Source organism: Typopeltis vanoorti, chromosome 13 (assembly GCF_054136105.1).
Source record: "Typopeltis vanoorti isolate ZY-2024b chromosome 13, IOZ_Tvanoo_1.0, whole genome shotgun sequence".
In the NCBI taxonomy this organism is placed as follows: domain Eukaryota; kingdom Metazoa; phylum Arthropoda; class Arachnida; order Uropygi; family Thelyphonidae; genus Typopeltis; species Typopeltis vanoorti.
Window position 1 is genome coordinate 64,772,124 of NC_143561.1, and position 18,118 is coordinate 64,790,241.

Below are 18,118 nucleotides of genomic sequence, written 5' to 3' on the forward strand. Positions count from 1 at the left end.
CATGTAAGTTATTTAAAGTATTTTAAAGCGAATAAAAGTTGAGCAGCTTTCAGATGTCAACTGTAGACAAAAATACACAAAGATTATTCAAGAAAAAATGAGAGTGTTTGAGAACATGAACCAAACCTTGGAGATGTAGCGGCAAGCCTTAAAGAAAACCCTGATTGATTCAGCCAAAGAGGCAGGTGGTCAGGTTGTCTGCAAAGAGAGAAAAATCACAACTCCGTGGTGGACACAGGAAGTTAAAGAGGCAGTGAAGGAAAAGAAGTAAGCATATCAAAAGTTCCTGGCAAATAAGTCAGCTTGTGCTCTTAGAGAATACAGAGACAAATGTAAGAAAGCGAAACAGTGTGTAAAACTAGCTAAACAAAAGTCATGGGAGGACTTGGGCAAGAACATAGAAAATAAATATCAAGAAGGTGGTAAGATATTCTGGTGGTTGTTGAAGAAGCTTAGAAATGGAGGAAAGAGTGCTGTAAAAAGAGTTAGAGATAATAAAGGTGAAATCAGAAGAAAAAGATATCCTTGAAGTATGGAGTACTTACTTTGAAAAAGTGCTAAATGAAACATGCAGTGATAGCACAGTGGTAAAAAACACACAACATGCATACAGTCAGGAATACATATCCATACTTGAAGTAGAAAAGCCACCAAAGGCTTCAAATGTGGAACGGCAGCAGGAGTAGATGATATTCGACCAGAAATGCTGAAGTATGGTGGTATAAAAGTCTTGCAGTGGCTGCACAACATAGTCAGAAAGCCTGGACAGAGGGACGAATTCCTGATGATTGGATTAGAGGTCTAATAGTACCCATATATAAAAAGGGAAATAAAACTGAATGTGAGAATTACAGAGGTATTTCCCTACTGAGTGTTCCTCGCAAGATCTATGCAAGCATACTTAAGAAACACTTGAGAAGAATTGTGGAAGAAAAGCTGGATTCAGGCCAAATAGAGGTTGTCAGGATCAGATTTTCACTTTACAACAAATAGTTGAGAATGAATGGGAATATAACAAAGACCTGTATTTAAGCTTTGTCGATCTGAAAAAAAGACATGTGACAAGGTGCCAAGAGAGAAGCTATTCAATACGCTACAGTTATATGGTGTCGATGGGGCATTATATCAAGCAATACTTAGTCTTTATTTGAGTTGTAAGTCAGCAGTTAGAATTGAAGGAAGTACAGGAAGATGGTTTAATGTTAAATCTGGTGTGAGACAAGGATGTACATTATCCCCTCTGTTATTCATTATCTATATGGATCACATTATGAAGAAAAGTCGTATTAAACATGATATCAGAATTGGAGATGTTAATGTCAGCTCTTTGGTTTATTTCTTTACTTCTAAATAAATCCGCTACAAGTGCAAGATTCCCTCACTAAATTGAACAACTGTTGTAATAGATATGATATGAAGGTCAGCATTAAAAAGACAAAGACAATGAAAATATGTAGAATTGTTGAAAATGTCAACTGTGTTGTGAACAGGGAACCTGTGGAACAATTAAAACATTTCAGCTACTTAGGCACGATTTTTACTGAAGATGGTAAATTAAATATGGAAATAGACAACAGAATCAACAAAGCTGGTATGGTAGGAAGTCAATTGAATAAATTCATATGGAATAAGAGAGAAATTAGTCAGAACACTAAATCAGCTGTATACCAGACAGTGTTCAAACCAGTTTTAACTTATGGATCTGAGAGCTGGATCAGAAGTAAAACACTTGACCCAAGACTTAGAGACCGCAGATAAGAGAGTCCTGAGAAAGATTAGAGGCATGAACAGATGGTATCAATGGCAATATCATATTAAAAAAGAGGATATTAGGAAAGAACTTGACATTGTCAGCATCCACGAATGCGTTAGCAGAGCTAATCTCAGGTGGTATGGTCACTTAAACAGAATGGGCGAGGAAAGATTAGCAAAACAAGTGTTCTCTGCCAGGTTGGCAGGAAAACGACCCAGAGGAAGACCAAGATATAGGTGGATTGATACGGTACAAAGTGCCTTAGACGATAGAAATATAAGATCTGATAATGTTGGAGTCTTGATAAGTAACAGACTGATTTGGAGGAAAATTGTAGATAAGAAATTAGTAATGATGTAAATTTTTCATGTAGTACTATCAATATCCCGTACACCCCTTGAGGGTACATGTCAGGAATTTGATGACGATGATAATGTTAATAGTCAGATCCTTCATTAGAAATAACATTACTGATTGCTATCATCAAGGTTGAGGTATTGCAGTAAAAAGAAACAAAAACTTATCTGGGAACTGAGGTAAATGAAATGGAGGTGGATTGCATATTACAGAACCTTAATGTGACATATCACTATGGGATTAGAAGGTATTTTAGCTTGAGTTTTATGTGAAGGTGCTAGGGATTGACAGTGCCTTTGACCACATTGTTTCTTGGCTCTGGGTTAGTCCCAAGGGTATGGAAAGAGGGGAAAGTAGTTCCACTGCATAAAGGAGGCTCTAAGACTGTTGTAGCAAATTACTGATCAATCAGCATACCAGGAGTGGTTGTCAATGTACTGGAGAAGTTGGTCAAAAGCAAAATATAGGAATGGATAGATAGGAATGGGGTACTATATTGGGGGGGGGGGGGGTCAACATGGATTTGTGAAGAGTAGGCCTGGCCCCAATAACTCACTCATGTTTTATAATAGAGTGACAGCTGAGTTAGGAAAAAGTAATGGGTTTACAATATGGCTGGACCTTGCAAAAGCCTTTGACAGGATACCATATGGAATTCTAATCGATACACTGAAGCACATGGGAATGAATATAAGGTTGGTGAGGTGGATAACAAGGTGGTTGATAGAGATATCGGAGAGTAATTTATTCAGGATTAGGTTAAGAAGAAGGCCTGTGACTAGTAGCATGCCACTGGGCTCTGTTCTTGGGACATTACTGTTTAATTTGTACATTAACAAAATAGGAAAGGATCTGAGAGGAACTGTTCAGTTGTTTGCCAATAATGCAAAGTTGGGTACAGCAATAGTTAGTACAGATGATGTTAAAATTTTACAGGATAATTTGGATAGACTGGCAGTCTGGGCAAAGGAGAATGGATAACAGTTTAATGTGGCAAAGTGTAAGATTATGCATTTTGGGGTGAAAAAGATTACCAGCTGTATACCACATTGATTGAACTGTACTCCAGGAAATTAACAAAGTCAGAGATTTAGGAGTTTTATTGAATAGGGAGTTAAAGTTCAGAGGGCACATAGAAAAAGTGGCTCACCAAATTACTTGGTTACTGAAGAATACTTTGATGAGCAGAGACAAGCAGGTTATTGTTCCTCTTTATCAAGCCTTGATAAGAGACCCCATCTTGACTACTACGTGTAGATCTGGTCACCAGGGTTTCTTGGCAATGAGGATGAGGTGGAGAGGATCCAGGGGCAAGTGATCGAGATGATAGCAGGTCTATGGAATGAACCTTATGAAAACAGGTTGAAGATTTGTGGGTTACAGAGAACTGGTTGATAGGCAGTAAAGGGGTGATATGACTGAGACATACAAATTAATGAAGGGCTTTTACAAGATTAATTCATAAGAAATTTTTCAGAATAGGTGTGGTGAGAGAAGTAGGGGCCATCCATGGAAACTGAGTAAGAGTGTAGTTAGCAAGGGGATGTTAGAACTAGGTTTTTTGCTTGGAGAGTAGTGAATGAGCAGAATAGGTTGCCAGGGTCTGTTGTGGGTGCCATGACTGTGAATGAGTTTCAAAGCAAAGTATGATAGATACTGTGCAAATGTTGGATAGTGCTTGGCATTATGTTCAGGGCTACCCTTGATGAGTCTAAGGACTCCATGGAATAGCACATAATAATAATAGTAATAACAATAATACTAATATCTTCTGGAGACACAAATAAGTATAATTATTGTATTACATACAAATACATAATCCAAATTTTCCAAAAGCATGGTCATCCTAGAGTCTGCATGTATTCTGTAAAGGAATGTGAAAGCAGTCTGGAACATGGCTTGTTTCTTAGTATCTCCAGCTTCCATATTTTACAGGGTTGTGCAGAAATGTTATTAAGTTTGATAGTTGGCAACAGTTGACAGTTAATAATCTCTTAGCCTTGAATTTACTTTATGATGGTGATCCTTTGTTTTTGATATAAGATGTCTAGGGCAAGACTGTGAAAGTGTTCTTACAGTAACCCGTTCTTAAAATTAATATTTCTCATATCTTGATCAATGTAGCTGATTGAAAAATAAAAAGAAATAAAAAATAACTTCTTCTTAACATTTAATCATCTACACAATGTAGGGTATCCAAGGGGCAGAAATCTGGACATTCTGCAGGAACAAGTTCTAATGTACAAAGAACAGTTACAATCTTAATGAAAATATCATGCATATTTGTATTCATAGAAATATTGTTAAAAAAGAGAAAATAAGATATCTGCAAAAATTTAAAACTTCTCTAAGTGAATAGACTGTAATGAACTGCAATGAACAGACTGTAATTCAAATCATATATCATAAAATATTACCCGAAGAGTAGGAACTTGAACAATCTTCCCATACTGATCCTTTGTGATAACAGTAATAACAGCAGGCCAACCACATTTAAGTTCATCTTGACTGCATAACAGCTCACACTGTTTTGGGTCTACATAAGACTCAGGTTGTAGCCATCTTCAATATTTGCATTGGGAGGGGAAAAAAGTGTAAGCATCATGATTAAAATCAAACTTTAAACAAAAATATATAAAAGACTAATCAATTATAAAATAGTTGATATGTAAATATCTATATCAAATAACTGATCAATCAAATGACTGATAAATAATTATCAATCAACTGATATAATAATTGAATGCCTGAATGCATGTAATTAATAATCTCAATTACAAGCAAATGTGGCTAAGCTCTAATTTAGACTCACACTAACTACATTACATAATTTCAGGGATTATCCTGAGGTTCTCCCTGCAACGTCATGTACATAATCCATGTACATGAAAAATTTCCTCTGTATTGATAATATAAATCCCTTTTAAGTAACTCAGTTGTCTGTCATATTGCTCTGCGAATTTCTGTAATAAATTTCTGCCAATTCCTGCACTGTTTCATGAACTCCTCCCTATGTTTATCCATTAGTCCCATTTATTATTATTATTATTATTCGTAACACCTCCAAGGAGTCCAAAGACTCATCGCGGGAGTAGACCTATTGTACAACAGTTCACCACCACTACACCGAACCTCTACTACCAATCAATAACATCAGTGGCATCCACCAAACCCCACCACCGCTAGTATTTTTTTTTGTCTGTAAATTGCATGTGTTTTGAAGGGCCAATTTGTCTGTGTGCGGGATGAAAAACCCGAGTTTCTGGGAGAAAAACTCTGCCACCTCCGTATGAGATTGGCTAACTTACCTTCGATTGAAAAAGTCCATATAAAGATTCCTCCCATCATGGCGAGAATCGAAATTAGGGTTTTTCCAATTGAAGGGTGCAACGTACCGTTGTTCTTCCAATTGCGCTACGGAGGCAATCTACATCACCAACTTCATATCCAAACCCATATGCTTCAATATATGCAACAGTATATTCAAACATTATTAGCTAAAATTTCCTCTGTATTAATAATATAAATCCCTTTTAAGTAACTCAGTTGTCTGTCATATTGCTCCACCAATTTCTGTGATAACTTACAAATCTTCAATCTATCTTCCTATAGAGCATCATAGACCTGCCGCTATCTGTCATTCACTTATGGATCCTTTCCACTTCTTCCACATCTTTCAGTGCACAACAGTCAATACGAGACCACATCAAAGACTTTAAAGAGATACATCTTATCTCTTTAAAGTCTTTGTCTCTATCTCTTTGTCCTCCTTATCTCTGCTTGTTTTAATTTTGATCTGATACCTACTTTCTCAGCATATACTTGTCATACAGAGAAAATAGGTATCAGATCAAAATAATCAAATACTGTCCTATGAGATCTCTGCATATCCCTTATTAACTATTGCTCTGTTAGTTTTACATCAGCAAATAACTGAATATTTGCCCTCATAGTATTTCCTATACCATTATTATATAAGTTAAAAACAGTGACCAGAACTCAATGACACATTGCTAGTCAAACCCTTTTCCTGCACTGTTTCATGAACTACTCCCTATGTTTATCCATTAGTCCCATTTATCCATATCACCACCTTCATATCCAAACCCATATGCTTCAATATATGCAACACAGTTCCATGCAGTGCCCTCTCAAATATTTTTTCAGCAGTATCATCATGTAGCCATTCCCCTTATTCAACTCAGCTGCTACTGTATTATAAAAAATAAGTAAATTACTGAGATATGACTGACCCTTCACAAAACCATGCGGTTCCCATATACATTATCGAATTCTATTTCTATCCACCATTTCTGACTTTTGCTTTTAACCAACTTCTCCAATACCTTTATATTGGATCAAGGTATTGGATCAATCATTTGCTACTTCTGCACAGATTATTGATTGATCAGCAACAGAAGTCCTTTAAGCAACAGAACTATTATCCCATCTTTCCACTCCCTTGGAACTCCACCAGAGTTGAGACTCAAACTATTTAGTCAAAGGCACTACCAGTTTCCCTAGCATATTCTCATAATATGTGAGATGATTCTCCCATCTATTCTCATAGCTGTATTCACATTAAGAATCTGTCATATCTTATACACTAATACTCCATCTTCCTTTGCTTCCACTTCAGCCTTTATCACATCTGTTGATGCAATATCTCTATCTGAATGAGACACCTTTGCAAAGTGATCATTCCATAATTCAACTATTTTGTCTACTTCAGTCATCCCTACCATCAGCATTCATTAAAATTATTCTACCATAGTCAGTCTTTTACATGGCACATACTATAAAAAAAAATAAATAAATAAAAAACTTTTGATGTTCATTTCACCCTGATGTTCACCCTGGCTTGCTCATTTCCTCTCATATTCCAATTCTGCTTTCTTTATCATACTGGTCATCCTTTTTTGTCTGTGCTTTATACTGATCATGAACTTGCTATCATCTTTCCGGGGGGGGTTGCCGCCAGGGGGGGAGCCCCGCCTTTTGAAGACTCGACACTCAGGGGCTACAGTGAGTGTCGAGTCTTCAAAATTTGAGTCATCAGAATTCAAGGAGAAGCAGCCTACCAGTCCAGAACACGAGGGGGGGGGGGGGCGCCATAGGTGCCAACTTTTTTATAGTTGTCACAAATCAAAGCATATATTTGGAAGAGGCTTTATGTTGAATAATCAGATAAAACAGTTAGTTACTGGTTTTAAAGCAAACTCACAAAGACTTTGCAGTTTGAGGTTAAGAGGAGCCTTTTTTAATTACTGTGTAATTAGCGATCATGAACCAACTGAGGAAAAGGATGAGAATGAGAAAGAGGCCTTTTATGAAGAACTTGATGATTTATCTTGTCCAGAGAATGACATCAAAATAGTACTGGAAAATATTAATGCCAAGATTGGTAGAAAAAATAAGACCGATAATTAGAAAACAAGAACTAGATGATGAAACTAACAATAATGGACAAAAACTTATCTGCTTTGAAGCTGAGCATAACATGGTTATTGCAAGTACTTTATTCCACCATAAGAACATCCATAAAATAGCATTGAAATCTGCAAATGGAAATCCTCCAATCAAATCGATCATGTTATTATTGATGCTAGACATCTATTGGAATGTTTTAGATGTCAGGTCTTATCGTGGTACAAACTTTGATTCCAACACCTATTTAGTGATAAGTAAATTAAGAGCAAGAATCTCAAATGCATGTAAGACTCGTGGGGAATACTTACAGATATTTAACAGTGATAAACTTTAAGATTTGGAAATTAAACAAAAGTTTCTAAATGAATGTGAAAACTAACTAAAGCAAAAGAATATTGAAATTATTGAAGATATTAATATAAAATGGAACACTTTAAAAAAAAATTCTTCTAGATTCAGGCAAATTCTGGGTAAAGCCCAGAAAATAAAATATAATAACTGGTTTGATGAGTGTGGGCAGCAGTCAAATTAAAAAAGTATGAAGCCCACAAAAAAATGCTACAAAAAAAAAGAAAACAAGAAACACTGTCGAAGAATATAAAATTGCAAGGAAGGAAGAGAAAAAGATTCATAAAAAGAAAAAGAAGAGATTCCTGGAGGATTAATTTAGAGATGTTGAACATCTTAAGAGATCCAATGAAAGCAGAGCTTTCTTTAGAAAAATAAATAGGTCATAAAGACTTTAAACCAAGAATCACTCTATGCAAAAGTAAAAATGGAACCCTGCTAAGTAATAAAACTGATATATTGCAAAAATGGAATGAACATTTCGATGAATTCCTGAATCATGAGAATACAGGCAGTATAGAACTCGAATCACCTCAAGTAGCAACCAAGAAGTAATTGAACCTCCATCATTAATTGAAATCGAGAAGGGACTTAGAAATTGAAAAATAATAATAAAGTAGCTGGACCAGACTAAATACCATATAAACTCCTGAAGAATGCAGGGCCAGCTGTTACAGAAGCAATTCATAATATTTTGTACTCAATCTGGATTAATAAAATGATTCCCTCATACATAAAACAAGGAGATATGCTCGAATGCTCCAATTACAGAGGGGTAAGTTTACTCTGTACTCCTTACAAAATATTTTCGAATATCCTATTTATCAGGATATCTGCTTTTGTTGAAGGAATTATTGGGGATTATCAATGCAGATTCAGAAAGGGAAGGTCCACTTTAGAACAAATAATCAATTTTCATCAGATTCATGAGAAATGTAATGAATATGTTATCAATATACATCATCTTTTCATTGACTTTAGAACTGCCTATGACAGAACTAAACAGAATGCTACTTATAAGAGCCATGAGAGATTTTAACTTTCCAGAATCCAAAATTCGAATTCAAGGAAGTTTTTCAGAACCTATGAAATTTAAAAATGGAGTAAGACAAGGAGCTTGGCTTGTCTTCTCTTTAATATTGCTTTGTAAAAGATAATCAGAATTCAACAAATCTGTACAAATCCTTGCCTTTGCTGATGATATCGATATCATAGCAAGAACACCCATATCCCTAAAACAGGCTTTTTTGGCTTTAGAAAGTGAGATAAATGCACCTCATGATCAATCAAGGAAACAGAAATCTGAACAAATAGGTAAATGTAAGAATCCTCAAGACAATGATCTGGAGCGTGGGGACGTATGGATGAGAGTCCTGGACGATCCAATAAGGAGATGAGTGACCGATTAAATGTGGTGCTTGAGAAAAATGGATCGTATCAGCTGGACTGAAAGAGTGAGCAATGAAGCGGTTCTTAAAAGATTCAAGATGAAAAGAGTGTATATGGCTAGTATCCAAAGAAGAAAAATAGCATTTGCAGGACATTTGATAAGGAGTTCTTCTGGAGAACTCCCCAGAATAGTATTGCAGGAGATGGTGGAGGGAAGGAGAGGAAGACCCCGACTGCAATGGAAAGACAACATCAAAGACTGGATGGGCAAGCGTCTTACAGAAGCAAGAGATAGAGTGGCATGGAAGCAGACTGTTCATCAGCTGCAACTCCTCTTAAAAGAGAAGGCCACAGGATTAGATTAGATTAGATCAATCAAAGTAAAACTAAATATATAGAATGCAGCAAAAAAATAGACCCCACTAATTCTTTAGAAATTGGACCTTACCAATTTGAAAAAGTAAATAGCTTTATTTACTTAGGGTCGGAAGTTAATACTAAGAATGCAACAGGTACAGAAATTAAAAAAAGAACCATTGCTGCTAGTCATAGCTTTTATAGCTTAAAAAAAATACCTAAAATCCAGCTTGATTAGAATAAGAATTAAATTATTACTTTATAAGACTCTGATAATGTCTATACTTACATATGCATCTGAAACACGGACAATGTCTGTGAGGGCTAAAGAGGCCCTTGGAATTTTTGAAAGAAAATTTCTACGAAGTATTTTTGGTGGTATTCAAATTGATGGAATATCGTGAAGAAGGTCAAACCTTGGGCTATATCATGTCCTATAAAGAAATAGTTATTGTGAAATTTATCAAAATTCAACAAATGAAATGGGTGGGCCATGAGGTGAGAATGTTTCATGAAAGAAATTTCAAAAAAATATTCTCACATAAACCAGCAGGAATTTGACCTCGAGGAAGGCCTAAACTATGATGGACTGACAATGTTGATACAGATTTCACACTTTTGAAAACCAAAAATTGGAAGACAATTGCCAAAAAAAGTGCAGAATGGAAAAGCTCCTTGAGAAGGCCGGGGCCCACACAGGGCTATCGAGCCATTGAAGAAGAGTCACAATAAAGTGTGCAAAACCGACCTGCCAAGAAAAAGATCACATAAATACATGAAATTTTGTTGCTGAATTTATATTCAAAATTTATTTTTCATGGAAATAATACTAAATATGAAATGAAAAGATGCCAATGGATTTCATTTTTAACCCATATACATTTAAAGCTTAAAATATGCTATCCACAAATGCCAACATTTACTACTATATTGCAAAACCTTACAATGCAGGCACCCTTAAAAGCTGAGGCAATTAAAATTTATCTAAAATTCATGTTAAACAACCTTATGCTATAACAAGTGCAAACTGTTTCCAAAATACAGCAACATTTTGATTCTAGAGATGAAATCTTATTTGTGTCTCATCTTTATGTAAGCATAAAGCTGAAGATGCATGTTGTATAACTTCTACATAATATAAAAAACTTTACCATTTCATAATGAATGTATTTGTGTCAAATTTTTCAGGTTGATCTGATTAAGCATGATAAAAAAAAACCAGTTATTCATATGAGAACTAAATTTAACACAACAAATGGCCATTATTAATATTATTTACATATTTTATATTATTATTTACATATATTTAAATATTATTACATATTTTTAAATGCACTAAAATTTTCTCAATTACATTATGCACCTTACCTAGCCAGTCTCCCTCCACTAGTACCTTGAGTACATGACACAAAATCTTTAAGGAAGGAACGTTCATTTGACTGATTACTAAAAGGTAGAATTCCTTCCAGTGCTTGGTGAATAGTTGGTGGATGGGCTAGTGCAAAACCCTTAGAAAGTAGCGAAGAATGACTGTTATGTACCTGTTAATAAGCCATAATGAAAACATTTCAGTAACTGAAAATCTGGCACATTTTAAATATACTTTAATATTCCCGACTCAGATTAAAAAGAAAATCACCAAGGCAAGATATATATATTGAAATAAAGAAACATTTTCACTCACTAAATTTATCTTCTTCAATGCTAAAATTATTTTTGGTAAATATAGAATGTTTTACTATTTTAAATCCAAAATCACAATTTTTTTTCCAATTTACTACATTTTTATTACATATTATTTCTTCAATTTCACAATAATCTCTAAGTATCCTAAAGTTGAATAGTCTCTTCTTTCTGTATGTATTATAGTTACTTGAGTTGGATGAAATTTTAGAAAACCTATATGTCTCAAATTCATGTGTTTGCCAAAGCTATGTATACTGTAGGACAAAGTCATAAGACTTTTAAAAAACAGAAGTTACAGGATTTTTCATTTAAGTTTTTTCTGCAATTGAGGGATGCAATATTTCTTCCTTCCAATCACCAAAAAATATATTTCTTAATTAATACATTGTTAAGATGACTGCAAAATTTGTTACATATTATTAAACTTCAAAAACTTTGACTGGAAAACTATTACAGAGTCAGGAAGTTACATTTATGCCATAATACTTCACCATAAAGCATCAGGCTAAACAAGGCATTGGTTACCAGCGGCTCTTTTATATTGAATTAAAAGATACATAATTAATACAAACAACTAAATATTATTTTTTGATACAGCCTGTTCGTGGCGCTAGATACTATGCATGTGATGTGTGTTATGCATGAAATTTGTTACGCATGCTTAAGGTAACTAGCGCCACAGCGAAAATTTGAACTGATCGATCAGCTGTCCTGTCAAACACCATGGTTTTTAGATACATACGGATTTTAACTGTCAAAATAAATATTCTGTTAGTTAACTTATTTATTGTGGTACTAAACTAGTGTTTAATTTAGTGTCAGTTAATGTTATGCACAAGTTAATTTTCATTATGTTATTATGTTGAATTTGTGTTTTTACTTGCAGGTAAATTTGTGATAATAACCTTCCTAATATGAGTTCAAGAAAAAGAAAAATAATCGAAGAAAACAGAGGATTCAATAAAATGTGGATAGAGAAAATTTGTTTATAGAAGTAAATGGAAATCTGCAATGTTTAATTTGCCATCTACGACTTCAAAATAACAAATCAAGTAATGTTGAATGACATTTTCAAGGAAAACATTTAGACTTCAGTAAAAAATATCCTGAGGGTGATAATAGAAAAAAAGCTATTGAAGAATTACAAAAGAAAACATTGCTTCAGCAAAGAAATTTGTCAACTTGGATGAAATCTTCGTTGAATACTACTGAAGCAAGTTTTTTTGCCATCCCTTGAAATAGAAAAAGCTGGAAAACTTTTTTCCGATGGTGAATTTCGGCTAGAACTGTCAAGGAATGGATTGTAACAATTTCTGCAGAAGTTTCAAATATGCAAATTATGGATTATTAATTCTGCCAATTTTATATCTATTGCGGTTGATAAATCAAATGATATTTCCAATATGGCGCAATGCTGCGTGATGGCTAAATATATCACATCTTCCAGTATTTGAGAAGAACTTGATCTGCTAATACTTAAAGGACACACTACAGGTCAAGATATTTCAGAAAACCTTCTAACCAGTTTACAGAATAAAAATATAAATATTAATAATACAGTATGCATTGTGACCGATGGCATGCCTTTTATGACTGAGAAAAATAAGGGGTTTGTTAAATTATTCTCCCTCATATTCCACACGGAGTTATTTCATTTCATTGCATTTTACATCAAGAAGCTTTAGTTGCAAATTCTTTGGGATTATTACTGATGGATGTTGTTGTGCCAATGATCAATTTCATTCGATTTCAGGAGTTGAATCACAGACTTTTTGACACATTTTTAGAAGAACTAGGTAGTCAACATAAAGATTTAATGACATTTACATCTGTACGGTGGTTATCTAGAGGAAAAGAATTAAAACATTTTTTTCAGTGCTTAAAATAAGTGACAGTTTCTTAACCACTAAAAATTATAACGTAAAGCATGTGGAACTTCTCAGTAATCCCGAATGGATACAAAATTTTTGTTTTTTGCTTGATATGACAGAACATTTTAATAAGCTAAATTTGAAGTTGCAACGGAAGGGAAACACAGCGCCTTACAATTACTAGAGGAAGTCCTTACCTTTGAACAGAAACTAAGAGTGTTTTTCGAAGATGTAACTGAAGAAAAATTATCTATTTTGAAAATCTAAAAAATTAAAGACTGAATTTAAATCAAGAAAAAGTTGATTGCAAAATATTCGCTGAAATGATCACTGTAATTTTAGATTCATTTACAAGCAGATTTCAGGATTTTAAAAAACATCAGGAGATGATGAAATTTATATTACATCCATTAAATTGCAATTTAAAATTAATAGATATTGAAGCTTTTACCAGAATATCAATGGCAGAACTAAAAATGGAGCTTCTGGAAATTCAGAATAAAAGCATCTGGGTACAAAAACTTCAGGAAACGGTAGCACAAATTGAAGAAACTATGGAAGAAACACCACAGGAAATTATATTTAAATGTTGGAATTCTTTCCCAACTAATTATTCAATGAATTACATTAAAAATAAGTAAGTATAGAAACAAATTGACTGATGAAAGTTTGAAAGCCAAATTACTATTAAAGTGCATGACATACTATCCAGATTTAAGCAAATTGGCTGAGAAGATGCAAAATCAAAAGTCTCATTAGTGAATTTTAAATTAAAACAATCAAATATCTATTAAAATACATAATATTCAAATTAAGGGGATATTACATCCCACATTGTTTTAAAACCGAATAAGAAACTCAAAGATTGGAATCAGAGAGTTTCATGCCGAATATAGTATAAAAACTATAAAAGTATCAGCGAATACTAGCGTGAGCTAATGCAAGTAGTCCTAGAACATAGTACAAACACGGGCAACTCGTTGCAAAGGTGGATAAAGTTCTGATCGTTATTCTTGGTATTTTCCATAACGTAAAAACACATTTCCTAGGAAATGTATGCTGTTATTACATTATGTTGGGAGGTCACTACCCAGACCGGTTTCAGCCTTTTTTGAGGCTTCATCAGTGAGTAGCTAGATCAAATTAATACCGAAGGGTATAGCAAAAAGAATTTATATATTCTGCTATACGAGTTGTCCAAAAGGTGCACCCATTAAGTTACTTAAATATAAAGAGCCAACAGGCTTCATTTCGGCGATATAAACATTATTTAAATTAAGGGGATATTAGATCCCACATTGTTTTAAAACTGAATAAGAAACTCAAAGATTGGAATCAGAGAGTTTCATGCCGAATATAGTATAAAAACTATAAAAGTATCGGCAAATACTAGCGTGAGCTAATGCAAGTAGTCATACGCAGTACAAACAACGTACGAACGTAGCTCTTTATATTTAAGTAACTTAATGGGTGCACCTTTTGGACAACTCGTATAACAGAATATATAAGTTCTTTTCGCTATACCCGTTGGTATTAATTTGGTCTAGCTACTCACTGATGAAGCCTCAAAAAAGGCTGAAACCGGTCTGGGTAGTGACCTCCCACCATAATGTAATAACAGCATACATTTCCTAGGAAATGTGTTTTTACATTATGGAAAATACCAAGAATAGCAATCAGAACTTTACCCACCTTTGCAATGAGTTGCCCATGTTTGTACTACGTTCTAGGACTACTTGCAATAGCTCACGCTAGTATTCGCCGATACTTTTATAGTTTTTATACTATATTTGGCATGAAACTCTCTGATTCCAATCTTTGAGTTTCTTATTCGGTTTTAAAACAATGTGGGATCTAATATCCCCTTAATTTAAATAATGTTTATATTGCCGAAATTAAGCCTGTTGGCTCTTTATATTTAAGTAACATAATATTGTATTTTTGTTCAGACTAATTCTTTTTGCAATAAAAATTCTGACTTTTTTACAATATTTTACTTACTTAAAAATGTTTTGTGATTTAAAACATAATCAAACTTAATGTTGTTTTATTTATTGAACACATAAAATATTTATATGCAAACATAAAAGTGGTATTTGATATCTGGAAGTACTCAATTAAAAACAAATTTACCTAAGTTTGAACTAATGGCTCCTTTGAGTCACATGAAAAAATCGAATTGAAGTTGCGGCTCCCAAAATTTTGTTTAATTAATTCTTTTGGTGGAATGGCTCTTTGGTTCAAAAAGGTTCCCGACCCCTGGTATATTCAGTTATTTCCTGGTTATGTACCATCAGCATTACATACAAAACATCATGAAAGTCCATCCCAACTAAGCTTTCATTATTACTAATTTCCTACTAACAGTTTTTTTCTAAATTAACTTGTGTCCAATATGGTCACAAAATATCTAGATTTTTGTTGATCTAATTCATCCATCCATCTAAATCTTGCTCTTCCTTTGAGTAATGTGTATTTCCTTTTTTAATTCAAACATCCATTCTGCTAAACTATAATTTTCCATTCTGTTTATCTGGCCACATCACCTTAAGATCAGTTCTACTCACCGGAATGCTGAAAATGTTACGTATGCAATTTCTACATTTTAATATGGTTCTGCCACTGATTTCATCAGTTCACTCCCCTAATTTTCCTCAGAGCTCTCAATATCTCGGTCTCTCCAGTCCTTAATTAAATGTTTTGTTTCTAAACCAACTATGAATATAACTATGAATGCTAACTATGAATACTAATATTATAATTATGAAAGCTAAAACTGGCTTCAGTACTTAATGTTAGTTTGGTATTTTGTGTCTTGTTCAATATGTTCAACTGGCTTCCAATTCTGGCCTTCCTCATGTTATTACCTGTTTCCATATTTAACTTGCCATTTTCACACTAAATTTGTACTTAACTAAAATATTTTATTTGTTGTACCTATGTATATATAAATGAGAATGCATCTATGATTTTGGCTTTTTTCATATTTTTTGTCATTTTACTGATTTAAATAAATTTCATGCGAATATCACCCACTGAAAGGTTACAAAAATATTGTATATCGGTATGATGAGGTTAATTAACCTGGAAACACTAAAGACTAAACAACTTCTAACAAACCACTTCAGATCTTCCAATAAGCAGGATGGTAATCTCACAATGGACAATGCAATCATCTAACTAAAAACATTCACAAACATCCATGTTTACTATGGGATGATTCATAGTGGCTGGAAAGTAATATTTAAAAGTTTCAATAACTTATAATGGACTTATTTAAGAGTATAACATATCTATAAATATTACATCAATATCAATGGTGATGCAGAGATCCTGCAGGACTTAAATGAGAATAAATGCCTGTCAGTTTAATGTAGTAAAGTGTAAGTGATTCATTTTGGGAAGAAGAGATTGTAAGTTGTATACTACATTGGTGGAAATGAACTGCAGGAAACTGATGAGGCCAGGAACTTTGGGGGAGGGATGATTGTGAACAATAAGATTAGAGGGCCTATTGCAAAGGTAGCTAAAACAGCACATTAGACTATGTGACTATTGAAGGACACACTGACAAGGATAGGGAGGTTATTGTTCCCTATATAAGGATTTAGTAAGACCACATCAGGACTATTATGGCCACTGTGCACAGATGTGGTCACCTAGATTCCATGGGAATGAAGAAGTGGTGGAGAGGATCCAGAGGAAAGTTACAAAGATTGTGGCAGATGTATGGGATTTTCCCTGTGAGAATAAATTGGTCTGTGGACTTCAAAAATTGATCTAATAGGAGAAAAAAAAAAAAAAAACACGATAGAAGCATATACGTTATTAAAGGGATTTTATGGATTGATAAAGAAGAATTTTTTTTCAAATATATGGCAGGAAGGAAGAGATCAAGGGGTTCTTCCCCCCCCCCCAAAAAAAAAAAAAACTGTAAGAGTTAAGAAAGGTGTTTATACTAGTTTTTTTTGTTTTTTTTTGAGGGTAGTGAATGGGTTGCCAGAGGTGGTTGTGAGGGCTTTGTCAGTGAATGAGTTAAAAAAAAAAGGTATGATAGGTATTGAGTGAATAATGGGTCTTGCAGCCTACAGCATGCAACAGTTACAAAAAGATTGTCAATAAATCCATATATAAGGCAAGTATCACATTTTATAAGGACCAAGTACAAAATATTTGCATGCTGCTCATATGACAGTCAAGTCCTTGTCATCCACATCACATTCTTGCCCATCACAACATATAAGGGCAAGTATCAGATTTTATAAGGACCAAGTACAAAATACTTGCATGGTGCTCAAATGGCAGTTGAGGCCTTCTGGTCCATCACCAATGGGACTGGGCACAACTTCTGTCCATTCCTGTTTCCACCTCTTTCCAATTCTGAGGGAACTATTGTAACAACACCTAAAGACAAGGTTGATGTGTTGACACCATTCTCTTCCTCCAACTTCTGAGCTAATAATTCACTGCATGAATTATCAGCACAGTTCATTGCATGCTTTCTCTAGTTTTCATGGGACTGGGCACAACTTCTGTCCATTCCTGTTTCCACCTCTTTCCAATTCTGAGGGAACTATTGTAACAACACCTAAAGACAAGGTTGATGTGTTGACACCATTCTCTTCCTCCAACTTCTGAGCTAATAATTCACTGCATGAATTATCAGCACAGTTCATTGCATGCTTTCTCTAGTTTTTTCATCAGAAAGACATCAGAAGAATCTTGAATATCTTGGATAACAAGCATGATATCCCAACCCCAGATAATGCTTAAAATGCTACTGAATTAACATCCATCCTATATTGTTTATATAATCTTTTGTACTCATCTTGCATCTTTACTACAGTATGGAAGCAAGCCTATATTCAACTCAATTCCAGTCATCAAACTATTGTTCAGCTGCACTCACTTCAGTGCTACAGAAAAT

At 34.2% G+C, this 18,118-nt stretch overlaps 1 protein-coding gene across 1 annotated transcript in view; it reads right to left on the reverse strand.

Moving 5' to 3' along the window:
* hiw (MYC binding protein highwire) overlaps positions 1-18,118 on the reverse strand; it is a 1,014,282-nt gene that overhangs the window by 526,326 nt on the left and 469,838 nt on the right. Inside the window, exons 44-45 of the mRNA XM_090402616.1 lie at positions 11,003-11,175; positions 4,528-4,672 (exon numbers count right to left, since the gene is read on the reverse strand). Coding sequence (XP_090258742.1) covers positions 4,528-4,672; positions 11,003-11,175 — 318 coding nt within the window. The remainder of the gene's footprint in view (positions 1-4,527; positions 4,673-11,002; positions 11,176-18,118) is intronic.